At 48.0% G+C, this 26,078-nt stretch overlaps 1 protein-coding gene across 16 annotated transcripts in view; it reads right to left on the reverse strand.

Annotated features, from left to right (window-relative positions):
• The window catches only part of LDB3 (LIM domain binding 3), a 114,299-nt gene that overhangs the window by 75,621 nt on the left and 12,600 nt on the right, over positions 1-26,078 (reverse strand). For all 16 annotated transcript variants that reach the window (XM_036737118.1, XM_036737127.1, XM_036737130.1 and 13 more), the window contains exon 3: positions 7,136-7,287. In XM_036737118.1, coding sequence (XP_036593013.1) covers positions 7,136-7,287 — 152 coding nt within the window. The remainder of the gene's footprint in view (positions 1-7,135; positions 7,288-26,078) is intronic.

The following is a 26,078-nucleotide window of genomic DNA, read 5'->3' on the forward strand; positions in this document are numbered from 1 at the left end:
GTACCATGAGTATGAAGGACTTGAGTGTGAATCCTGATTTTGTAAATTGTGTGACCTTGGGTAAGGAGGAATGTGTCTGTATGTCTGCCTACATGGATCGGAGAGACAAGCTTTCAAGTCTACCCAAGAATCTTCATATCTACCCAAGTGACCTTGGGTGACCCAGGGTCCCCTATTTCTAAGGCCAAGGGTTCAGAGGAGGAGAGCAGATGGCTCCTCTCTGTCAGTGGTGCCTGATTTTCCCTGTTGTGCAGGACTCCAGGGTTGCCTGAATACTCTCATTCTGCTGACTTGGTTTGCCTGGCAGTGCCAATGGAGAGAGGCCTTCTCAAGAGGGAGGAAAAAGAGAGCCCCAACTAAGGCTCTGTACCCTGGGAGTGCTATCCATGGACAAAGGAAGGTTCCCCTCATTGGAGGTTATTGTGCAGGGGCGGGGTGACACCTTGTCAGGAGAAGTAGAGGGGACTCTTGGTCTGCAATGGTTGGACCAGAGGACCTCTGAGGGCCTTTCCAACATGAAGATTTATTAGTCTGAGAGGTCTGCCATCTGGCCAGATATCCAGGATGTCTGGCTTTACTGGGACTGAAGAGTAAGGGTAGAGTAGGAATAAATATAGGCAGCTAGGTGACATAGTAGAGTGTCGGGCCTGGAGTCAAGAAAACTCATCTTCATGAGTTCAAATCTAGCCTCGGACACTTCCTAGCTGTGTGACCCTGGGCAAGTCACTTCACCCTGTTTACCTCAATTTCCTCATCTGTAAAATGAGCTGAAGAAGGAAATGGCAAACCACCCCAGTATCTTTGCCAAGAAGACCCCCAAAATGGTGCCACAGAGAGTCAGACATGACTGAAACAAGCAAACAACAAGAATAAATAAGCTGTAAGTTCCATTCCTCTCCTAGATTTGGCTGTGACCTTCCCAGGATCCCCTGGGACCCTCTGTATATGGTTTACAGAGATGGTGGGACCGTGCAATGTAGTTCTGAGCCCAGGAGGCTCCTTGCTCTATGTTGAGAGAATTGTTTCCATTCCAGAGTCTCAACAGCCTAAACCAGTGGTTAAGTGGAACCTGGCCTGGGTGCCTACTGATGTGGGTCACTGAGACAGACTTTACGAATCTTGAGGTCATAGGCATAACTCCTTTAGGCTCCATGTCTGCTCCTTGGAGGGAGATATGCTCAATCAGCAAGAAAACAACACAAAAGGCAGCTTAAACAGCCACTGCTTCAGAAGCCATTGCCAGACGGGCACTCTCTCAAGAAGGACCCCCACTGGCTTGCTGTGTGACCCTGGGCAACTCCCCTGACCTCTCTGAGGATCCCAAGAAACACAAACTAAAGATGCTATTCCCTCTTCCCAGGACAGTCAGAAATGAAATGGGGTGAAGTCTGGGGGACTTTGTGCTGTGCTCAAGAAGGAGGCTATGGTAGCAATGGAGTGTTTCCTTGTTTTCAACTATTTCAAAGACTTCTGTGTCCCAATGAGACCTCTGTGTCTGTAGAAAATGAGTTCTACCTCTCGGAGATCCAGGGATAGCTGGTGGTAGTAAGGAATTCAGAGGGGCCGAGGAGGGGCTGGGCTGTAAAAGCTGCTGGCTTGGGATTTATTGCCAACCTGGGCTAGTACCTCTGGGGTTTTTATCTCCAGAGGGGTCCATCATTGCCAGCCTTGCTTGGGATGGGTCTGGGGCCAGCATCCAGGCCTCTGTTAGAGCAACAGTCCAGACTCAGCCAGGCCAGGACGATGTGGGAGGTCTGGGGGAAAATGTGTTTTCAACTAGAAAGCTCCTCTCTGGTATGCCATGGCCAGGATGCCACGTTAGCCTTGAGGAAGCTTTCCGAGTCTGTGGGGAAGACAGGATGAATGAACACATGTTGCTTAACCCACACAGTCCTCTAGCCACAGGGAAGAGCTCTGAGCCACAGCCAATGGAGGGAGAAGCCAAAACGGTACCAGGTCGGTCTTCCCAGGGGAAGCCTGGGGCTGTCTCCCTAAGGGACCCCTCTGCCCCCTTCCCCATCTGCTTCCCATCAGCATTTTGAATAGAGAAGAAAGCAAACCCCTCCTTCTCACACTGTTGGTGGCATGAATCCCTCCCAAGCCACATTCAAGCCTCTTGCCCTGGTGGCTGTCAAAAGCATCTCTGGTGGAAGGTCATGGGATCATAAGATTGGAGGTGGAAGGGACCTCAGAGATCATTCAGTCCACCCTGTCCCCTTCCTCTAACAGAAAAGGAAACTGAGGCCTGGAAAGGTGAAGTCACCCACCCAAGGTCCCACAAGTAAGCAGAGATGGGATTGGGATTTGGGTCAAATCCAGGACAAAATGACCTCAGATTTTTTTTTTTTTACAGAACTCCATCTAGATCTCTTCTTTCCCCCTTTCACATTCTACCTGGTGGCATATTGATTTATGTATATGTAGGATATTGATGTGCAGGGATGATCCTTTATTACTGGGTGAGTTTTTAGGGCAGCATCTAGAAGGCTTTGATGCTACTCCCCACCAAGCACGGCTCCTCGAAGGCCTAGAGACACTTGATGGATATTTGTCAAATTGAATTAAACTGATTAGAAATCTCTTGCCTCCTGTGGAACCCTTGTCCTCGTCCGGATTCCCCACCTCCACCTCGTAGACACCACTCCCAGAGTATGCACCAACCTCAATTTGTATGACATGCTAAGGCTTCTTTATGGCTTACTACTTCAGATGACTATTCTGTCTGTCTGTCTGCGTAGTAGCAGTAGGAGTAGCAACAGCAGTAGTAGTGGTAACGGTGGTAGTAGTAGTTGTACTAGTAGTAACTGGCATTTATATAGCACATTAAAGTTTACAAAATACTTTGCAAGTATCTCGTTTGATTCTCACATCAACCCTGTGAAATAGGTTCTGTTATTATCCCCATTTTACAATTGTGGAAACTGAGGCAGGCAATGGCTAGGGGACTTGCCCAGGGTCATACAGCTAGTGAGTCTCTGAAGCCAGATTTGAACTCAGGTCTTCCTAACTCCAGGTCCAGTGCGCTACCCACCACACCACCTAGCTGACTACCTCTCTGAATGAATCCATCTGTCTTGCATCATGGATCTGGATCTGGGAGGAATGGATAGAAGGCCACCTGACCCAGCTCCCTCATTTCATGGTAGAGGAAATTGAGGCCCATGAAGGTTCAGTGACTTGCCCAAGGTCACATAAGGAAGAAGCATCAGAGGCAGGATCTGAACCCAGTTCCTCTGATGCCAGGCCTTTATTTTATTTTCCCCTTAGTTATTTGATAAGTATTTTATATCAGGGCTGTCCAACCGTAGGTTTTTATTGAAACAATAAACAATATATTTTGATTTGCCATTTTAGTGAGAGCTCTGTGGTAGCCTCGTTTACTAAAGCATTTATGTAAATTGCTGTAGGTGGGCACATAAATCTCACTCCAGGCTGCATGCAGCCCATGGGGCTGCATTTTGGACAGCCTTGTTTTACATAATAAAACAGATCCCTAACCTTTATTTTGGCCCAGTGTGCCATTGTATGTGTGTGGGGAGGGAGGGAGGCATGCTGAGGAAGGGGAAGGAGTGACCACGGTGAACTCAGAAGTGGCATACAACCTTAAAACCAGGGAGTGACTGCACAGCAAAGGAATAGACAGGGGCCACCATCCCTGACCCATCTGGGTGCTCGAAGGCCATCAGAGAAAGAAGCCAAAGCAGAGTCATCTGGGTTCTGTTTTGTACTCACCTATATACTTGTGTGTGGATGTGTTGTCTCTCCGCTCCCCCCTAACCCCATTGAGGCAGGCATAATCCCTGGCACACAGTCAGTCAATAAATATTTATTAAGCACCTACTACGTGCCAGACACCAGGCACTATACCAAGCATAGTAGACACAATTAATGCTTTTTCACTGATTGATTAATTCCATATTCTTTCTGCCTAGGTCCATAGTATCTACAGCTTGAACAGAGTCTAGAGTTCACTTAATCCAACACCCTCATATTACAGGTGAGGAAACTGAGGCCCAGAGAAGTGATTTGCTCAAGATTATACAGGTAGTAAGTAGCAGAGTCAGCATTTGAATTCAGGTCCTCTGCCTTCAAATTCAATGCTTTTCTTGCTATATCAGTAAGAGGATTTCCTTTCAGGGACTGGGGACTGGGAACGAGAATCATAGAGGAAAATGCCTTTGGAAGAGAGACCTCCTCTGCCATGTTTCCTGATCCTATGCCTGGGGCTTTGGGGCTATTTTTGAGGCAGGCCTACTTCTGGAAGCAGGCTAGGGGCCTCAAGGACAAAATCTTCTCAGTGGGCTCTCGCAGGGACCCTAGGGAAGTTTCTGGAGATAGTGTGTAAGGCCAGGAGGGGGCTGCTAGGGACGGGGTGGATGCCTCACACTTTCCAAGCCCACACAAGTGGAAAATAACAGTAAAGACACCAGCAGTCACCTCAGCACTGCCAGAAAAGAATGTTATCTTGAGTGGTGTCTTTCCCTGACAAGCCACCCTCCCCCAGGACTCCTGCTGTCGCTTGTCCTGTATTTCCTAGGCTTCCACTTGGCTGACCATGCTGCCTGGGGACCCCTGCTGCAGACTCTGTGTTGGGATCCCTCAGTGGACTTTGACTTGGCCTGGCTATCTGCTCTCTCTGAGGCTCCTGCCCGGCCTGCCCTGCCTTTGGCGTGTCCTCCCTTTCCCAGGGCCCGCTGGCTGCCTGGAGGTGCCAGCGTCCATGGTGTGGCAGGATCTGGGCCTCTTGCCACCTCTGTGACCTATGGTCCTTCAAGGCCTTCTGTCCTGGGAGGCAGACAGTAAGGGTGTGAGCTGGTGTTAGAACAGACAGACAGCTGGGGAGGGAGCTGACAGGTGCAGATAAAGGGACTCCTGGCATTGTAGTGATTATTGTCACTTATAATTAGTGGCCTTACTGCTTTGGGGGCTGCCTCTCCCACCGCTGCCCCACATTGTCTGATGCAGGAGGCTCTGTGCCCCCTCAGGGTGCTTGGAATCTCTCTAAGACTTGAGGGCACAGAGAGCTCACCCTTCACTGGGAGAGGGGATTTCCTCAGCCCAAACCTTTAAAATCACAGATCCTTTATACCCCATCTCTATAACCAGAGTCAGGAGGATACGGTGAAAAAGAACACAGGACCTGGGTTCAAATCCAGCCTTAGTCACTTACTGCTTGTGTGATCTCAGACAGATTTCTTAAGTTCTTTGGGCCTCAGTTTCTTCATCTGTAAAATGAGGGGGTTGGGTTCAATGGCTTCTATCATCTCTAAATGGATGATTCCTCCTGACCCCCAGGCTTGTATTCTTACTGGTGACTAAACAAATCTGACAAGCATTTATTGAGAGCCTACTGTTTGCAAGGGACAGTTTTAAGCTCTGAGGATACCAATTTCAAAGTGTAAGTCTTTCTATTAGATCACAGATACTTTTTTTTTGAGGCAGTCAGGGTTAAGTGACTTGCCCAGGGTCACCCAGCTAGTGTGAGGTCAGATTTGAACTCAGGCCCTCCTGCCTCCAGGGCCATGCTCTATCTACTACACCACCTAGATGCCCCACAAGCACATTTTTCTGCTCCAGGCAACCCAAAAGCCTGTAGGGGAATGACCCTTCTGTTTTGTGGGGGGCAGACAATGTCTGTTACTACCTAGGGTCACCGTAGAAGGCAGGCAGGGACTGCTTCCTTTTGGTTTTCCTCTCTCTAGCACCTAGCTCGGGTGACTGGTGCACAGTAGGTGCTTAATAAATGCTTGTTGATTTCTTGATTATCCTATGATTATGATAACGGCTAACTTTTGGATAGCACTTCACTGTTTGACAAGTGTTTACTGTACATCATCTCATTTGAGATCATCCTTAATTCATCTTTATAAGACACTTTATGGCCTACAAAACACTCCTTATGACAACTTAGTGGGTAATCTGGTTAGCACACAGAAGTCGCTTAATAGATGCTTCTTAATTGGATGATTGATGAAGGAGAGTCAGCTTTCTGAGGGAGGGGATGAGGATAGATCTGGGACATTAGAATGAGCAGTTACTGAGGGAATCACAGCTGTGCTGGGGTCCATGTGAAGGGGAGAGGGCCCTGGTCTGCAAAGTTCTCCTCAATTAACCAGCATAAAAGAAAGAATCTCTATTTGTAAACTTGGGGGCCAACCAGTGTGTCCAGAGGGACCTTGACCTTTGTCTCTGTCCCTGCCCCATCCCTGTCACTGCCCTGTCCCTGTCAATATCTGAGACATAGCAGTCTTCTAGGCTCTTCTAAGCAACGCATTCAGGTGGCACGGTGGATAGAGCTCTAAGGACTGGAGTTAGGATGACTTTACTTCAAATCCAGCCTCAGCCACTTACTAGTTATGTGACCCTGGGCACGGTATTTACCCTATTTGCCTCAGTATCCTAAACCGTAAAATGGATTTAACAACACTGTGTACCTCTCAAGGCTGTTGTGAGGATCAAATGAGGTAATGTTTGTAAAGTGCTTAGCACTGTGCCTGGCATGTAGTAGGTGCTCTATAAATGTTTATTCCTCCTCCTCCCCCTCCCCCTTCCCCCTCCCTCCTCTTCTGGTAGAGAGCATTTGAGACAATAGTAAAAGCAAAGGAGGCAGGCAGGAGCTTGATCAGGGAGCCCAGGACCAGCAGTGGCAAGAAGAGAAGAAGGACAGCGGATGATTACGGTTCAAGCACACAGCAGTTCCCTGGCCCTCGGAGCCAGGCTGGCTCTGCCTGGGAAGGCCCAGAAGCCTCCAGAGGGGCCTTCAGTGATTAGTGAAAGATCGAAGCCTTGAGGGCTGAAGGCAAAGTCCGGGGACCAGCTCAGAGAGAGGGAGCTGACAGCTGAGCAGAGAAGGCGCCCGAGGGCCAGGCTTAGGTCTTCATTCTACATAAATCAGCTTGTTTCTCTGCTGCCATCTTGAACAGAATCTGCCCTGAACCAATCCGCACTCATCTTCTCAAAGGCCACCTTAGGACTCAGGGTCCAGGACAGGTCCTCAGGCCTGGCTGCTGTCAAACCGGTGGTCCTTGTTCAGCTTCTATGGTCCCCCTCCTCAGGTCTCCTCAGGTCTCCCTCCTCAATTCCCCCTTCCCACACCCAGGCCCCTGGCCTGGCCCCCAAGCAGGATCCAGCTTACTTCTGCAGGGTGAGGCTCAGGTTGTAGCTGGCTGACTTGATCTTGTTCTGGGCCTCCAGGTGGGTCATGGTGTCTGTGTTCACGCCATCAATAGCTACCACAAGGTCCCCCTGGCTGAGCTGAGACTGGGCCGCCTTGCTGCCAGGAGTGATCTGGGGGAACAGAAAGAGGGCAAAGGTGAGAGGGGTCTTGGTAGCCACGGTCATGGAATCGATGATGAAAGAACCAAGGGGCTGGCATTCTTCACCAGCTGGGCCAGGGGTGGTAGGGAGATAACCAAGTCTGTGTGTTCAACTGGCCTGGGAACCTGGATATATGCTTCAAATCCAGCCATACTTTGGGAAGAGAGAAGTGGATCTCCTTCTCCCTCTCCCTTCCCTCAACAGTGGGGTCCTGGCAAAGGTTTAACAACCAGCTCTCCAGGGGGGACAACTTTTTCACTCCACTTTTAAGTTTAATCAGAACTTTTAATATTTTCTCCATCACTTTCTTTAGTCTAGACAATTGACGTAACAGTAAATCCGGCCCTGATTCATAGCATTTGAGGATTTCTGAGGTGTGAATGCTCACACTGAACATTTAACCATCAGTAAGAAACAGTCCCAGCACAGTCCTGCCCCCTCCCCATCTCTAACCTGGTAACCTACTGTTATTCTGTGGGATACCAGCTTCTGAAAGGCCAACTCCAAGACGACAGACATCATAGAGAGGGATTGTGCAATGACAGAACTTTTAACTGGCAAGATCTTTACAAGGTTATCTAATCCAATGCTCTCATTTTAGAGATGAGGCAGCTAAGGTCCAGAGAGGTTAAATAATTTGTCCAAAGTCACACAGCATATTAGAGGCAGTGCCTGATCTCCAGACTATCAGTTGAGGTAAATTATAATAATAAAAATTAAAAATAGTCTTCATATAATGCTTCAATGTTTGCAAAGCACTTTACAAATATTAACTCATTTGATCGTCACAACAGCTCTTAATGGTAGGTACTGTTATTATCCCCATTTCACAGACGGGGACAACTGAGGCAGGCAGAAGCAAAGTGACAGCTGCTGTCATCTTACGATCTCTAAGAAGCAGTCCAGCTCCAGACCTCCATGATTCCATAAATACTGGCTGTTGGGGGCCTGTCCTTGGAAGCCCAGGCCCCCCCACCAGTGACAAACCATCAATGCCAGTCTCTAGATGACGCTGCCCATAAAGTCCCTCTAGCTATGCCATGTGTTCCTGGGCCATCATGCCCCAAAGCTCCTGAAAAGCCCAGGCATGTCCACCATTGACCACGCCAATCAAACATCGGACTCCAGCCCTCTGCCTGGCCCCAATGCCGAAGCCAGCCCAAGCAAGACCTTCAAGAGGGTCCTGGGGACTGGAGGAGATCCAGAGCTTCCTGGGGGACTTGTGGCAGGGAAGGGAGGAGCTCCCTTCCTGACCTGCCCCTTGGCAGGAATGCCTGGGCCTTCAAACATGCCCTCAGGGCCGCACCAGGGGCTAAGGCCCAGGGATATCTCAAAGAGGGGACTGCTGTTGGGGGAGTGAGGGGGCTTCAAAGTTTCAGGCCAGGATCATCATACCTGCAGGGCCCAGACTAGTGTAGAGATGGAAGATGACCTTGATTTTAGTAAGTTACCTAACGAGTGCTCAGTAAATGCTTATCCATTTCGTTCATTCATTAATTCATTCAGTTAAAAGAACACTGGATCTGAATCCAGAGGACCTAGGATGGAATCCCAGTTCTTCCCCTCAAAGTTAGTTTGACTTTGTCAAATGGCTTAACCTCCCTCAGTTTCTTCAGCTTTAAAATGAGAAGGCTGAACAAGATGACCCTAATTATTAAGCACCTACTGTGTGCTGAGCCCTGTGAGAGATACAAAGTTCAAAGGAGGCACAATCCCTACATTCTATGAGAAGTTCAATGGATGAGAGACAAAAGGATGAGCTGGGTGAGTTGTGAGATGACAAAGGCCTTTTCCTTCAGAGAAGGCTTTGTGCAGGGACTGCATTTGATTTCTATTTTAATAGATACATAAAAATGCCACTGAAGAGGGGAAGGGAATGCCTGGCAGGCACCAGCAATGGTGTGGAGGTCAGAGAGCAAAGGGTATATTCTGGGGAAAGGGAGAGTGTGGCAAACAGATGCCCAGTTCCACTGGAACACAGTTTGGCTGTGAGGAATATGAGATCAGTCTGCAAGGGGAGGGTGGCAGGGGTCTGCCAGAAGTTTGAACAGGCTCATGAGAATTGGTTATTACATTTTCAGTGTGGTCATCTAAGTCTCAGAAATCAGCAAATGCTACAACTCGGGACTTGATTTATTATTTTGTTGATTGTCTAGACTGAAGAAAGTGATGGGAAAAAATGTTCATAATGCTGAGATCAGTTGTTCAGCATTTACCATCATACCATGGAGGACAGTGCCAGATTAGGGAGGGCCTGGAATGCCAGAGAAAGGAGCCCACTCCTGGAAGTTTTTCTGAATGTCTAACTCTAATTCTTCCCGCTGTCACTCCAGCCCCATTGTCTGCCTCCTTCTCGTGCCCAGGCTATTACATCGAGTTCCCTGCTGGGCTTAATGGCCCCCAACCCCCCGGGTTATTGGTTCCTCCTCTCCCTTTGTGGGTGCCCTCCCTAATGAAGGCCTGAGAAGACACAAAACAGGAAAGTTGAGCCCCTCAGTATCATGCCAACATGGCCCTCACAGCCGGCAAGCTGGCGCCTTTCTCCTGCTCCCTGCCAGGCACCTGTCTCTGCTTGTCAGGGATCCCCCTTGTATTGACCTTTGGCAGACCCCCCAGAAGAGCCAAGCGGCTGTCAGGGGAGGAGCGGAGTCTTAGGTCTCCTCTCACTTTGCTGAGGGAGGGATGGAAGGGGGGAGGTGACTTTAATTGCTGACAATGAGAAAATGAGGAGGGGGAGTCAAGCCAGAGGGGCTTCTAGGCAGGAGCTGGCCTGGGTGTGGGCTCAAGGAAAGACATTTCCCAGAGAGTTTCCAGAGATATATAGAACTGAAAGGAGCCTTGGAGACCAGCTAGGCCAGGAGTTCTTAACCGGGGATCAGGGGTCTATGGAGATATTTCCAGGGGTCTGTGAACTTAGATAGGAAGAAATTACATCATTTTTCATTAACCTTTGGTTTCTTTTAGAGTTCTATGTATGTGGTTTTTTGCTTTTAGAAGCCTGGTTCTGAGAAGGGGTCACAGCTTCACCAGACATTGTCAGAGGGGTCCATGATGCAAGAAGGTTTATAACCCCTGGTCTACTCTGTTGTCCAGTCATTTCAGTCATGTCTGATTCTTTCTGACCCTATTTGGGGTTTTCTTGGCAAAGATACTGGAATGGTTTGCTCTTTCCTTCTCCAGATCATCTGACAGATGAGGAAACTGAGGCAAACGGAGTTAAATGACTTGTCCAGGGTCACGCAGCTAGGAAGTGTCTGAGGCCAGACTTGAACTCAGGAAGAGGAGATTTTTTGACTTCAGCCACCTGGCTGTCACATCTGTTCTAACACCCTCATTTTACAAATGAGGGAACTGAGGCCTGGAGAGGTAGAAGTAATTTCCCCAAAGGCATAAGCAGAGTTGAGAGTTGAGCCTGAGTCCTCTGACTCAAAATGCAGCGGGCTTCCTACAACATCACATTGCTTCTCCAACCTTCCCTCGCTAACACTGAGCTTCAGGTCATGGATTTAGAGCTGAATAGGCCCTTAGAAATTAGGGTATCTAGTCTGACCCTCTCATTTTACACACGAAGGAATAGTCAGATGGAGGAGTCAAACGATTCACCCAAAGTCCAATTGGTATTAACGGGCAGAGCCAGGATCTGATTCCAGGCCCTCTGGATTCAAATCTAGTGTTTTTTGGACTGTACCATGTTGCCTAGGTGAATGAATGAGTAAGTGAGTGAGTGAATGAGTGAATGAATGAGTGAATGAATGAATGAGTGAGTGAGTGAGTGAGTGAGTGAATGAGTGAATGAATGAATGAATGGACAGTACTAAAATTTGAACCCAGGCCCAATTCAAGCACTCTTCCATCACACTACATTGCCTTGGCATGACCCCGGTCCCTAACTTCTTATGCCACTCTGAGAGATCCACTTCATCGGTCTTCCACTCATTGCAACGAGGGTGTGGAGATGATATTTTTTTGGGAATCCAAGGTCCCAATGCAGTCTGGGATTGGGAGGGCATTGAGGCGCATCGAGCCTTAGTTTGTTAGCCTGGACCTAAGCCCTCTATCCATCCCAATTTGGGGGTTGGGGGGCTGGTGATAAGACAGCTTGTCTCAGCAGATTTACTTTCCCAGGCATGTTTGTAATTCGGTTCAGATATGACAGAGTTTGCCCTTCCCAGAGCACAACCTTGCTGAGCAGCAGGGGGGAGGTGAGCGGGGGGTTAAAAACTGGCCATTTTGCTTGCAGAGAAGTCACGTCTAGAAGTAGCACTTTTATTCATGAGTTTCCCATCTCGAAGAGGGTCAAGAATGCACTGATCTCAAAAATGAATGGTGAAAACTATTTACATGTAATCAGAAAGAATAAAACACCGTTAAGTGTAAAAAAGGAGTAAAAAAAGAAAGAATGCACCATTCTCCCTAGGCTGCCTATAACCTACCCCTGCCCCATCCCCAGTTCTGAGTACACAAAGCAGCATAAAGGCCACCATTAGCCAGAGTAAGGGATCTATAGCTACTCCAAGGGTCTAGCATGGGAGGGGTTGGTGCTTGGAGAATCAGATTCTGTTACGTAAACAAGAGACCAGGTTCAGGCAGGAAACTTGAGAATCATCCGGCTAATGGCAAGCCAGTTGCTGATTGGGCTGCCCTGAGAGGCATCAGCCCACTGTGGGGAGCTGGGGGTGATGGTAGAGAGAAGGTGATACCCTTCTCACACTGCCAAAGTATATTTGGGACCGTTTGGTTTCCATTTTTCTTAGTCCACTGGTCAACTAGATGGTTGGTTACCTTCCAAAGAACTCCCATTGGGATGTACACCTGAGATCTTCCCAACATTAGATTTCTGACACATTCAGAGGGCCTTAGAGCCAATTTTTTAGTTAAGAGTCATCTGGCATGCTTTATTCAGGTCTTTGGTTTTCATTCTTAAGTTAAGATTTATTCTGCTTTGCCCCAATGGGCATAAGCAAGATTAATAATACAATAATATTGGTGAGCATTTACATGGCACTTTAAGATTTCCAAAGCTCTTTACATGTATTATCTCATTCGATCCTCACATCAACCCTGTGGGTTAGCTACTGTTCTTAGGTACTAAGCAGGGCACTTATATCCATTTTGCAAATGAGGAAAATGAGATTGATGGATGGAAGTTTCAAGGAGGTTTCCAGTCTGTATAAGGAAGAACTTCCTAAGAATTGTTGCTGTTTGATGATGAAAAGAACTCTTTTGAGAGGTAATGAGTTCCCTGTTACTGGCGATGTTTAAGCAGATATTGGATGTTCACTTGTTGGGATGGGATTCCTGTTCAGGTATGGGCTAACCCAGATGGCATCAGAGGTACCTTCCAATTCAGAGATTCTATGAATCTGTGACCAGGATTCTGTAATTTCTACTCCCTGACTGTCTCTGTCTCTGAATCTCTCTCTTTTAGGCCCTTTCATCTTCTGTTAGAACTTCTTTTAAGGAGGTTCCCAGGAGGGCAAGTGAGTCCAGGGCTTACAGATATGGGACCCTGGGCTGTTGAGGGTATGAGTTCCCCTTCATTAGAGGTCATCAAGGAGACAATAGATGGCTACTTGTCAGGGATATTGTAGAAAGGATTCATGACTGGGGTGGGGGTAGAACCAGACCACCTTTGAGGTCTCTTCCATTGCTAAGTCTCTGATTCCCCTTCTTTGGCTCCCATCATCATAACCTCTCATATTTGTAACTCCTAGACTTTTAGATGGCTAGCCTCTTTCATGGTTGGACCCCTAAGATCCTATGTCACATTTTACTGCCTTCCCATCCTATAGCCTTACATCCTGCCCACTTCACCTCTCCCCACCCCAGGATGAGGCTGCCTCCACATCACCACCAGCCCTACTTCTGAACATCCCATGGGTCTCTTGCCGAAATCAAGTTATCAAATGACACCTAGTTTCTAGCCTTTTCAGCAGATATATTGGGAGCACAGTTCTAGAGCCAGAAAGGACTTCAGAGGCCATGTAGATCAATCCCCTCACAGGCCCAGAGAGGTTAAATGATTTGCCCAAGACTACCTACATGGTAAGAGTCAGAGCTGGAATTTGAATCCATTGTCCTTTTGACTCAACAGCTAGGTAGTACAGCAGATAGAGGGCTGGGCCTGGAGTCAAGAAGACTCATCTTCCCAAGTTCAAATTTGGCCTCAGACACTTTCTAGCTATGTGAGCATGAGCAAGTCATTTTAGCCTGTTTGCCTCAGTTTTCTCATTTGTAAAATGAGCTGGAGAGGAGAATGCCAAAGCCATTCTAGTATCTTTGCCAAGAAATCCCAAATTGAGTCACAGAGAGTCGGACACCACTGGACAACAGCCTTTTGACTCCAGAACTGGGGATCCTTCCACTGTACCATGTCGCCCACCTAGATCAGAGACCCTAACATCCCCTGACCCATGCGATCCAGTTGTCCTCATAATTTAGCAAAGACCCCAGCAGGCATCACCAATTATTCACACAGATTGAAAGTGAGGACCTTCGGAGTCCATGAAGGAGGAGAAGAAAATCACTGTTATTTCTCTCAGGGCACGGTAGGCCTAGGGAAATGATCGTCTTCCACAGTCTGCGCCTCCTCCTGACTTCCCCAATTCCATTGATCATTCTAGTCCTCCAGACTTAGAATTTGACCCTTCTTGTGCTGGTAAATGTTTAACAGCCAGTTTGGAGAAGGGGAGAGGAATGAACTTCATCACTGACATTTTCTCCATTGCTTCCCAATTAGAAACAATCAACGAAACAATAAATCAACACCTGATTTGTAGCGTTCGTGACACATCAGAGGTGTAAGTTCTCATGATGAAAATTTAACAATTGGCTCTAGCCACTTGAACTGGCTCCAGCATACCCCCGCCCTTCCTTCTCCTTTAAGCACATGCTCTCCCCCACTTAATCAGTCGCCAAGTCCTGCTGAACGCTCTCATCCTTCCCATGGTCATCCTCACCACCCTAGCTCCTCATTAGCTTTTGTCCGTAGGGAGGGGCTCTGTCAATGTTGGGGTGCTCATCTCTTCTCTCTCTTTCTTTCTTCTTCTGAGATACTCAGGAGTGAGAAACAGGAGAACTATTTTGGAGGACACAAGGCCATCCTTCTGGGCCATAACTCTGCAGGCCACTGGGCCTGAACTAAGATGGAGGCCACTGGGCCTGAACTAAGATGGAGGCCACTGGTGTGGAAAGGAGGGAAGAGAAATCAACCATGGAATCATCGGTTTGGGTCTGGAAAGCATTTCTGAAGTCACTTGTTTTACAGAAGACAAAACTGAGCCCCAGAGAAATGACACAGCTTGCCAAGATTCCTACATCATAGCGGGGACTTGAACCTGTGACCTCTGACTCTGAATCCAGCAACCTTCCACAGAAAACTCAGCACCAGACTTGCCTTAACACAGAGAAAGTACAGAGGTAGATGTTGGCTCACATTATGGAAAAGCCTCCCAGCAATGACAGCCATCCCAAGATGGAACAGCTGCCTTGGAAGGTAGTGAGCTGCCCTTCCTGGAGGTATGCTAGTGGAGGCTGAACAATCATTTGTCAGGGATCACACAAAGGGGATTTTTGTTAGGTCTAGATTGGACTTAAAGGCCACCAAGTTCCTCTCTTTCCAGTTCTGAGGTTCTGTGATTTTCATCCCCGGTCTGGTTTTGGCCACTGGTTGGAGGTTGGAGGTAGGCCCCACCTCTCTCTGGTACCAAAGAACAGAGAATTTTCCTGGAAGGGACACAAGCCCCCAGAGCCTTATTTATAACCTACTTCTTGACTTAGCTGAGTATTTATAGACAGTGAGGCATTCTCCCCAGTCCTGACACCACACAGGCCTCCAACAGAATGGAGTATGGGGGGAGGGGGTGCAGGGAGAGGGAGGCAGCTGAGCTGGGCCCCAGAGAGGCTGGAGGATGGGCCCCGGATTCTCAGCTGCAGCCAGGGGAGCTGGGTGGGTGGGTATTCAGGAGGGGGTTCTCATCCAGCCCTGGAAGTGGTGGTGGGAAGAGGGGTTGGGGGTGGTCCTTCCACACTGCAGTGTTAGCTAGCCAGATTAGCTCACACTCCACGTAGGCCTCTTCCCTTCATACCAATAAACTCAGGTTACAGAAAAATCCAGGACATCTCAAGGAGTTGTGTGTGTATGTATAAAGATGTCAGATGCCCCCCAGCTCTCCTCTCTCATTTTACAGGTGAAGAAACTGCAGCTCAGAGACATTAATGCCCACGTCATATAGCTAATAAATGTAGGAGGCCGGATTCGAATCCAGGTCTGTTGGTTCCAAGTCCAGTGCTCGCTCTATTAGGCCACACTGTCCTTCTTGGGGTTCGCAGGGGTGTTGGAAGGATGATTGTATATTTGCAGATGATGTGTTGGGGCTTTTTATTTTGGCCCAATAGTAGGTTACCCTTTTCTTCCCATTGGCTATCTCTCTAAGTCAGACCCAGCAGTCTACAGGCCTTAGCAGTGAGGCCCAGAGCCCTGGCTCTGATTGAGCACAAGACGGGAATGACTCTGAGACCCGGTGGTGGGCTCATGGAGGTGGGGGTGGAGGCCTTCAGATGGGGGGCAGAGCTCTCAGGGACAGAGCGGGGAAGGAGAAAGAGAACACAAATGAGCTTTAATAAAGTGCCTACTGGGTGCCAGGCACCTGCTAAGTGCTTTATAAATAGTATTTGAACTTCACAATAACCCTGGGAGGTAGGCGCTGTTGTTATTCTCATTTTAACAAAATAGTTATACCACAACAACAAATAACAGCGAACTTTTATAAAGGACTTACTATGTGCCTGGAGCTTTATGATTATTATCCCACTTGATACTAGCAACAACTCTGGGAGGTAGGTGCTATTATTATCCTATTTTAAAGATAAGGAACTGAGGCAGACAGAGGTTAAGTGACTTGCCCGGGGTCAAATAGCTGTCTGAGGTCAGATCTGAACTCAGGTCTTCCTGACTCTAGCTTTGCTGAGGAAAAAGGCCTGCCCTCTTCTCCCCGCCCCCCTGCTCCAAATGAGCTCTGTAAAAACGCAGAGACAGGCAAAGCTCTCTAATAGCAGAGCTGTTTAGGTGGGCAGTTTAGGAGGTCAGCACCAACAGTGCCTCCCTGGTCCAGTAGTGAGAAAGTCCAGTGGTCTGCCTCAGGAGGTAGTGAGTTCCCCATCACTGGACATATTCAAGCAGAAGCTGGGGGTTTTATCAAGAGAATTCCCAGTGAGGTGCAGGTGAGAGCAGATGACTTCGGATGTTTCTTCTAGCTCTGAGAGTCTGTGGTTCTAGCCCCCATCTAATAAGATCAGGAATGATTCTCCTTGGGAATGAGTCCAGAAGTAAGGAAGAAAAGAACTGGGTAGAACTGGGCCTCCCAAGCTCCCTCCAACCCCCACCTCCCAAAGTCACCACATCTGCCAGCCACATGGCTGGGGAGGGAGGGAAGGGCTTCAGGTGGGAGAGAAGAGCGAGAACATAAAAATGGGAGGGGGAGCGAGCAGCAGGTCAAACATCAGCAGGGCCTGTTCTTGGACTTCTTCCTCTATGGGAAGCTAGAAGGATGGGTTACATTCAGCTCTGTGTGGATGAGTGTGTGAGTGTGTGTGTGTGTGTATCAGTGTGAGTGTGGGGTTTGAGTGTGTATGGGGGAAGGTGGGGGGAGGGGGGGTTGAGTGTGTGTGTGTGTGTGTGTGTGTGTATCAGTGTGAGTGTGGGGTTTGAGTGTGTGTGGGGGAAGGTGGGGGGAGGAGGGGTTGAGTGTGTGTATGTATGAGTGTGGGGGGGGTTGAGTGTGTGTGAGTGTGTGGGTGGGTGGAGGGGGGGTTGAGTGTGTGTGTATGAGTGTGGGGGGGTTGAGTGTGTGTGAGTGTGTGGGTGGGTGGAGGGGGGGTTGAGTGTGTGTGTGTGTGTGAGTGTGGGGGGGGTTGAGTGTGTGTGTGTGTATGAGTGTGTGGGGGGTTGAGTATGTGTGAGTGTGTGTGTATGTAGATGAGTGTGTGTGTGTGGATGAGTGTATGTGTGTGTGTGTGTGTGTGTGTGTGTGTGTGTGTGTGTGTGTGGAGGAGGGGTTTTGAGAGCGTGTTGGAAAGGGAGTTAGTGGTGGCTTATAGTTAGGCCAGTCCATTTCTAGCATTGAGTGCAATCATCTGGGGCAGTCGTCTAGGGAAGAAGGCTAAATGGCTCAGCAGATAGTGCTAGATCTGGATTCTGGAAGACCTGAGTCCAAATCCAGGCTCAGACCCTTATTACCTGTGTGAGATTGGGCAAATCACTTAGCTTTTGCTTGCCTCAGTTTCCCCATCTGTACAATAGAGATAATAATATGATCTATCTCCCAGAGTTGTCAGGAGGATCAATGAGATAATATTTGCAAAGTGCTAAATAAACACTAGCTATTATATTGTCACTATTACCAGGTTCTGTTCCAGGGCTGATTAAGTCACTTGGTCACAGAATTCTGAAAACTCAGACCTGGGAAAGACCATCGAGCCCAGAGGCTCTTGCCCTTTTTTGTGTCCCGGATCCCAGGATAGTCTGGTGAAACATATGAGCCCTTTCTCAGAATCATGTTTTTAAATGCATCAAATAAAACACACAGGATTACAAAGAAAGCCAATTATATTGAAATAGAGCTAGCAACATAATAAATTCACAGACTCGCTGAAATCCAAACACAGACCCCAGCTGAAGAACCAAGAATCTCATCCAACTCAGACCTGAGCTGGAATCCTGTCTACAGGATCCTGGACCAGTAACCATTGGGCTTCTCTACTTAAAGACCCTAATCCTGAGAGGTGAGACCGTGGCTCATCTTTGGTGACGGGGATCTCAAGGCTTGGACAAGCCAGGGAATCTCTCCTGCTGAGATCACTTGGCAGGCAACTCAGGTTGAGCTGTAGGGAGGGATTCAGAGAGAGCCAAGAGAGAGATCTCTTCAGCACAGAACAGCTCCTCAGCCCTCAGTAAGGAGATCCCTTGTCCTCCAGCTAATATCACCTCTAAGAGTCCAACCCCTTCCCTTTACAGCTGAGGGAGTCAAGGTCCATGGTAGGGCATTGACATGACCAAGGTCATGTAGTAAATGTCAGAGTCAGGATGGGAAGCCAGGCCTTCTCCTCTGCCTTCAGATCAAGTGTTCCTTTTTACAGTATCATGATTTTTCCCTTTGGCCACTTACGATGGCCATAGGTGAGTCACTTAACCTCCAAGGGTCTCAGATTTCTCATCTAGATGACGGGGTTGAACTCTGGAGCGCTTTGGAGCCAGCTCTTACTGGCATAGGAGAGCTAACTTCAATTTTCAGTGTGAGTATTTACCCCTTGGAAACTGGCAAATTCTACAAATCAGCCCTTGATTTATTGTTTTGTCGATTTCTAGACTTTAAGAAAGTGATGGAAAAAGTGTAAATAATACAGATTTCATCGAAAGGAGAGCCAGCTGTTAAACATTTACCAGCATGTCACTGGTAGGACTAGGTGATCTCTGAGTTTCCTTCAAACTGTGATATTCTAGAATTCCTTGATTCTGTATCTGTCCCAGCAGCCAGATGCTCACACCCACCATGTTCACACACCCACACGCTCACACTTCCCTGTGCTCACATGCTCGCAAAGCACTCAAACACCCACACACCCGTTCTCCCAGACATTCCCCTTCCCAGACTCTCACACACCCACACCAAGAACCTACACGGCTCCCACTCAAACATGTACTGTCTCTCTAGAAAACCCACAGCGCTGTCAGGAAGGAGACAGTGATAGAAAAGTGGATTTTCCTCAGAATTAGAGACTCTCGGAGGGGGGAGGCGACCTCTGAGGCCATCTCACCCAACACCTGCCTGATCAAGGTGTCTAGGTGGGTGGTGCGCTGGGCCTGGAGTCAGGAAGAGTCATCCTCCTGAGTTCAAATTCAGTCTCAGACACTTACTAGCTGTGTGACTTTGGGCAAGTCATTTATCCCTGTTTGTCTCAGTTTCCTCACCTGTAAAATGAACTGGAGAAGGAAATGGCAAAGCACTCCAGTATCCCTGCCAAGAAAACCCCAAATGGGGTCACAGAGAGTCAGACACAACTGAAAAATGAATGAACAACTGCCTGACCAAGGCTCCATCTTTGATAAGTCACCTGGCTTCTGAAGACTATTTGCAGGGGAAGGCAGCTCAGACTGCTTTTGGATAGATTTAGTGATTAGGAAGAATTCCATTATGCTCCCTCTAGTCCCTTTCATCATCACATTACACATAGTTCTTCCTCTCTGTGTTGGGCAGGTGACTTCATCTCTCTGGGCCTCAGTTTTCTCATCTGTAAAGTGGGTGTGTAGGAATTGATGGCCTTTCAGGCCCCTTCTAGCTCTAAGATTTGGACCCAGCGCCAGGACTCTTCCTGGCCATCCCATCTCGAGGCAGGTGCTGAGTTCCCTGCAGTTCAGCTGGTTGTTAATTTGATTGCTACACACTGGGTATAGAATCTAGAAGTGGACTTCTGGGACCATCGTTCTAGTGCTGACTCTGCTATGGACACTGAGCAAGTTATTTCTCCTCTATGGCCCTGTTTCCTTTTCTACAGTTAACAGGTGCCCCTTTAACAGTCTAAGGAGAACCGTGGACCCTTTCTCAGAATAACTTTTTTAAAAAAATCATAATTGAAGCAAGTGTTAAATTTCAATGAGAGGTAAAAGTGAAAATAAAGATACACTTTTTCCCATCACACCCCTAGGGTCAGGGAGCATCTTTGAGCCTCAGCTTAAGAACCCCTGTCTTCAGAGATTTGCCTAGAGTGTTGAGGGGCTAAGTGACACCGTCAGCATGTGTCAGGGGTGAAACCTGAACCCAGACCTCATAACTCGAAAGGCAGTTTATCTGTCTACTCTATCACTCCACCTCTCTCAAATGCCTCAGGGGTTTAGATTGCATCCTACAGGAAATCTGGAGTCATTGAAATGTCCGGGTAGGGCAGAGACATGGTCAGACCTGTACGTTTGGAATGTCAACTAGGCAGCAATGTAGAGCAGGGGTAAGAGATGGAAAAGGTTGGATGCAGAGACCAATTAGGAAGCTACTGTGATGAAAAACTGGTGTTTGACCACTTTGCCTGCAGTCTGTGCTGGGCCAGTTCATTTTTTAACCCAAATATGGCATTTTGCATTCATCCTTTCTTGGTCTAGCATCTAGTTCAAGAGTGGATTGGGGTGAGGAAGAAGATCTGGCCCCTCCACAGCCCCACCCATGTCAGACAGGTCAGACTGGCTGAGGTTGAATTATGTTAGGATAAGCAATCAGGGTGCTGTGAATTCATCTCTCTCTCTCCCTCTCTCTCTCTCTCTCTCCCCCACCCTCCCTCCCTCCCTCCCTCCCTTCCTCCCTCCTTCATCCCCACCCCCTTTCCTTTCCTGATTATAAGAGCTTTAGAAAAAATCCAACCTTGGCTCAGCTGAGCCAGGGTAAAAGAGATTTGTTCAGCCTTATGGCTAGGATGGCAATTGGCCTCAGAATACCCCCAGAGATTGAGTTTGTTGTTGTATAGTCGTTTTCAGTCATATCTGAATCCTCATGATCCCGTTCAGGGTTTTCTTGGCAAATATACTGGGGTGGTTTGCCATTTCCTTCCTCAGCTCATTTTACAGATAAGGAAACTGAGGTAAATAGGGTTAAGTGACTTACCCAGGGTCATACAGCTACTAAGTGTCTGAGGCCACATTTGAAGGCTGCCCTAGGTACTTCCCATTAATTTTGCATTTTTTGTACATGTGCTATATCTATTTATTTGTATAGATGTTATCCCCTACACATAGGAGAATGGCTTCTTTTTTGTGCCCAGCAAAATGGTGCAACTTTTGAAGACTGGTTTTAGAAAAACTGGACTCCAGGGGAAAAGGCATCTTTTGCTGGCATCTTTTGCTCCCCTTTGGAGTGTTTGCTCTCTGCATTGATCTTCTGGATTTTGGATGATTGCTGAGAATTCCTTCTGATTTCTGTCTCCCTATTGGACTGGTTTATCCTAAACCCCCACCCTGACAAGAAGCCTTACCATTTCCTCTCTTGGGCCACAGACTCCGTCCCAAAGAGACTTCCTTCCCTCGCCCTCTTGATAGCTCTCAGTCTCCAGTGAGCATCAGTTTGTGCCCATTACATCAGGGGGTTCTCAGCCTATTTTGTGTGGGTCCTGGACCCATGGGCCAGTGTCTGGCAAGCCTATGGGCCCTTTCTCAGAATAATATATTTAAATGCATCAAACACAATGTATAGGATTACAAAGGACATCACTTATACCTAAATACAGTCAGCGAAGTATAGTTTTTACAAGATCACAGAACACAGAATAAGAACTTCTGCAAGAATTTGACACTAGACATTCCCTCTCCGTGCCCTGACAAAACGATGACTGTCCAAAGGGTCCTCCTCCAGGAGGGAATGGGATTTCAGGAAATGCTTCCTTGCTGCAAGACTACACCGGGGGCCAGTGAAGGTGTCTGAAATGTGATAACCTTTGCCTCATTAAGCAAGCAGAAACAGTCACGTCTACACTCACCATGCAGGAGGGGGCCTGCACCTCCCTCCCAGTCTATATTTCTGACCTTTGGGACTTTGCTATTAACAGGCACTGCCTGTCATCATCTCTGGGTAGCACCAGAAACAAAACACAGGCAGGCTTCTGGTGGGAAATTCCAGGAATGCCCAGCACAACCTTCCCCAGAATAGCCAGGGTCAAAAAAATCATAGGATGTCACAACTGGAAAAGACCACGAAGGACATCCATTCGAACCACCATGAGCCTGGGAAGCACTGCTAAAGCATCCGGAAAAGTGGTCATCTGGCCTCTACTTGAATACTTCCAATGACAGGGAACTGACCCTGTGAGATCAGCCCATTCCATTTTAGACAAATATTATTGTTAGGAAGTTTTGGTTTTTTTTTTCCTATCGTACCAAAATCTTTGGTCCTACAACTTCCACACATTGATACTAGTTCGACGCTTCAGGGCCAAGCTAAAAAATATCTAATCCCTCTTCCATATGGCAATCTGTAAGCTATTTGAGGACAAGTATCCTACCCCTCCTCCTCCCTAATCTTATATTCCCCAAGATAAAAGCTCCCAGTTCTCTTACTTTATCATCAAATGACATGGCATCTGGTCCCCTCACCATCTCGTTCACCCTCCTCTGGAAAGGATTCAGCTTATCAATGTCCTTCCTAAAGTATGCTGCCCAGGCCTGGTCCAAGTGCTCCAAATGGAACAGGATCATGGCAGAGTACAGCAGGACCACCCCATCTTTTGTCCCAGATAGCAAACATTGCTAACATTGCTCCAACCTTGCATGCTTTCTTGGTTGCCAGGCCATAGTTCTGGCTCATGTTGAGCTGACAATTCACTAAAACTCCCAAGTCTGATGGCAATGAGAGCTGCCTGGCCACATGCCCCCATCCTGCCCTCATGAAATTGGCTTTTTGAGCCGGTCCTTTTATCCTGATCCCCGGACAGAACATGTTTGCTGTCCCTTCCAGCTTGGCGTCACTGGTCCACTTTTTGGTTCGGCCACTTTTGCCTTCTGCTAAGTCATTGATTAGAACAGGGCTGAGGACCGAAGCCCCTGGTAGTCTGTCCATTAAAGGCCACCCTCTGGGACAACCTTGATCTCCCTGTTCCCTGATGGCCCAGTCTCAATCTAGGCATCACTGGATCATGAATCAAAAGGTGGAAGAGACTCTAGAGGTCACCTAGCCCAACCCCCTAACTTCGCAAAGTCCAGAGAAGTTCAGTGATGTGGCCAGGGTCACACGGCCAAGAAGTGGGGTAGCCTGGATTCATGCTGTGTTCTTTCACTTGGAAGTTCAACATGTTTGCCACCATATGTACCATAATGTTGCCTCTTTGGTTTCTTCATGAGATGATTGAACTAGATGAGTTCTGAGACCCTTTCCAGCTCTAAACTGTATGATTTTCTAGGCCACAAAGGGTGAACTTTCTGAATTAAACCTCTCCATGGTGCCTGTTGAGTGACTGGTTCATGTAGGGCTCCATCTCCCCAGTCAATGATACTGGCCCTCTATTCTCATTTAATCAGCCCCACTGACCAGAGACAGGGCAGGGGCTGCTCCTGAGCAGCTGGTCTCCTTCTTCCAACCCCTGACTCCCCAGAGGAGAGCTTTCTCCCAGGCTGGGAAGGGAGTGGGGAGAAGGACATATGGGGCAGCTGAGGGTGGGGGGAAGGAGCCCAGCTCCCATTACAGCTGCCCATGTCCACCTGTTGAGAGATAAATAAAGCTGTTCCCTTCAAACCCCTCTTCGTAAAGGGACCCTTTTCCTTCCCTGCCCCCAACCCCAATCTGGCTAGCTTCTACACCCATAGCCCAACTGCTGAGTGTGGGGGCTTAGAGTTGAGAAACCCAACTTTTCACTATGAGGCTGGACCTCAGATAGGACAGCTCCTAAAAGAGGTGCACATCCTCCTGTCAGCCCCAGAGGCAGGGTAGGAGCAGAGAGGAGGCAGGGGGAGTTGTCTGGTCAGAGAGACTGGGCCCTTCCCCATCCTCTCCTCCGTCATGGAGTCTCAAAGGGTCTCAGGGCAAGTCCAGGGCACTCTGTGCCATCCATACGTGGGCACTGGCCTGTCCCCTTGCTCCAAACACCCCTGGTGATGGAACCACCTGGACCTGGCCGTGGAGGTGTGGCTATGACTTTTACTTAGTTGGGACTCGGTAGAAACATTATTTCTGCCCGTCTTTATTTGATCAGGTTCCTTCCTGGCAGCTGTGCCCTCTATCAGCTCCCCTTCTGCCCTCAGGCTACCTTCTTAGATTGCCTCCGGTTGGTACAGACTTATACCCTGGGTGCTCAGCACAGTACCTGGGATGCTTAATAAATGCTTGTTGCCTGGCCAGACAGAGGGCTCTGTTTGCACCTTCCTGAGGCCCTTGTCACACATTACTGTGTACTAGAGTTCTCCATGTTCGTAGTGTCTGGAAGCCCACAAATGGAGGGGCCATATCTTATCTAAACATTGAAGCTTCCCCAAAGCCTAGACCAGCGCCATGCCTACAGTAGATGTCTAGCAAATATTTGTTGAATGACTAGGATGTCAGGGCGACCTGGTAGAAAAAGCTGCCTGGCCTTAGAGCAAGGACAAGAGGTTTTCAGGCCTCACTCCACCACTCTCTTACTCTATGACCTTGGACAAGTCATGCCCTCTGCTTCTTCATCTGTAGAATGGGGGTGATATTTATCTGGCCCTTTAAGGTGCATATAGTATTTTCCACCAGTGATCTCCTTTGATCCTTACAACAGCCTTGTGGGATGGGTACCCAGGATTAATTAGTACCCCATTGTATAGATGAGGGAACCAAGTGATGGGTCTATGATCACACAGCCAGCAAGCGTCAGGAGAGGCATTCTTAGCCCACGTCTCTTCTGACTCCAAAATTCTTCCTGTTAAACCCCATGGCGGGGCTATCCTCACAGGGTCTTCATACAAATCAGGTAAGACAATGGAGTTTACACTAAAGCTGACCGAGGTTGAGTGACTTGCCCAAGGTCATAATGCTCTGGAGCATGCTGGTGAATGTTTAACAACCAGCTCTTCGGGGGTGGGGTGGTGAAGTTCTCACTCTACACTTTTAAAATGTAATCAAAACTAAGGATGAACAACAACCTGCCTTAATTCACATTTTCTCCATCATCTTCTTAAGTCTAAACAATCAACAAAAGAATAAATCAAGTCGCATTGGCCAATTTCTAAGGTATAAATGCTCACACTGAACATTTAACAATCAGCCTAAGAATAGGTTTTAGGCAGCTCCAGCTACTGAGTATCTGAGGAAGGATTCAAACTCAAGTCTCCCTGACTCTAAGCCTATCTGTCGCATCACCCACAAAGCTACCTGTCATGGGGTCATAGATTTAGAGTTATAAGGGAATTTAACAATCCCTAGCTACTCCAATCTCTCCATTTTACATATGTAGAAGTTGAGACCCAGAGAAGTTAGGTCAATTGCCCAAGGCACATACAGGTGGGAGAGGCAGGATTTGAACACAGGCCTTCTGGCTCCAGATCTTGCCCTGCCTCCCACTCTGGCCCCCACCATCCGTAACTTTGTGGTATGACTGTGATCCTGGGCTCTCAAAGGCTTTGCCAATGAAGCACAAGTCCTGGCAGATCCCAGATCTCTAGGAAGGCTTTGAGGACCAGCCTAGTGATGGACCCCATGTCTGTTGACCAGGGCTGACACTAACAATGTTTTAGAGGCTCACTAGCAGGTCAATTGTTGGGAGGTTGGAGAGATGGATTTTTGGTTATAGTAATCCTCAAAGACGATGAGATACATGTCTTCCCCATTAGACTGTGAGCTCCCTAGGATCAAAGACTGACTTTTTCTGTCTTTGAATAGAGGGCTGAACCTGGAGTCAGGAAAATTCATCTTCCTGAGTTCAAATCTGGCTTCAGACACTTACTAGGTGTGTGACCCTGGGCAAGTCATTTAACTCTGTTTGCCTCGGTTGCTCATCTGTAAAATGATCTGGAAAAGCAAATGGCAAACTACTCCAGTATCTCTACCAAGAAAACCCCGGATGAGGTCACAAAGAATCAAACACGACTGAAATGACTAAATAATAACAATCCACTGTGAACCAGGCTCTGTGGTAAGACTGTACAATTATCATCTCATTTGATCTGCGTAACAACCCTGAGAGGCAGGCACTATTATTATCCCCATTTTACAGATAAGGAAACAGAGGCAGCAGAGGTGAAGTGACTTGTCCAAGATCACCCAACTAGGAAG

Source organism: Trichosurus vulpecula, chromosome 8 (assembly GCF_011100635.1).
Source record: "Trichosurus vulpecula isolate mTriVul1 chromosome 8, mTriVul1.pri, whole genome shotgun sequence".
NCBI classification, from domain to species: domain Eukaryota; kingdom Metazoa; phylum Chordata; class Mammalia; order Diprotodontia; family Phalangeridae; genus Trichosurus; species Trichosurus vulpecula.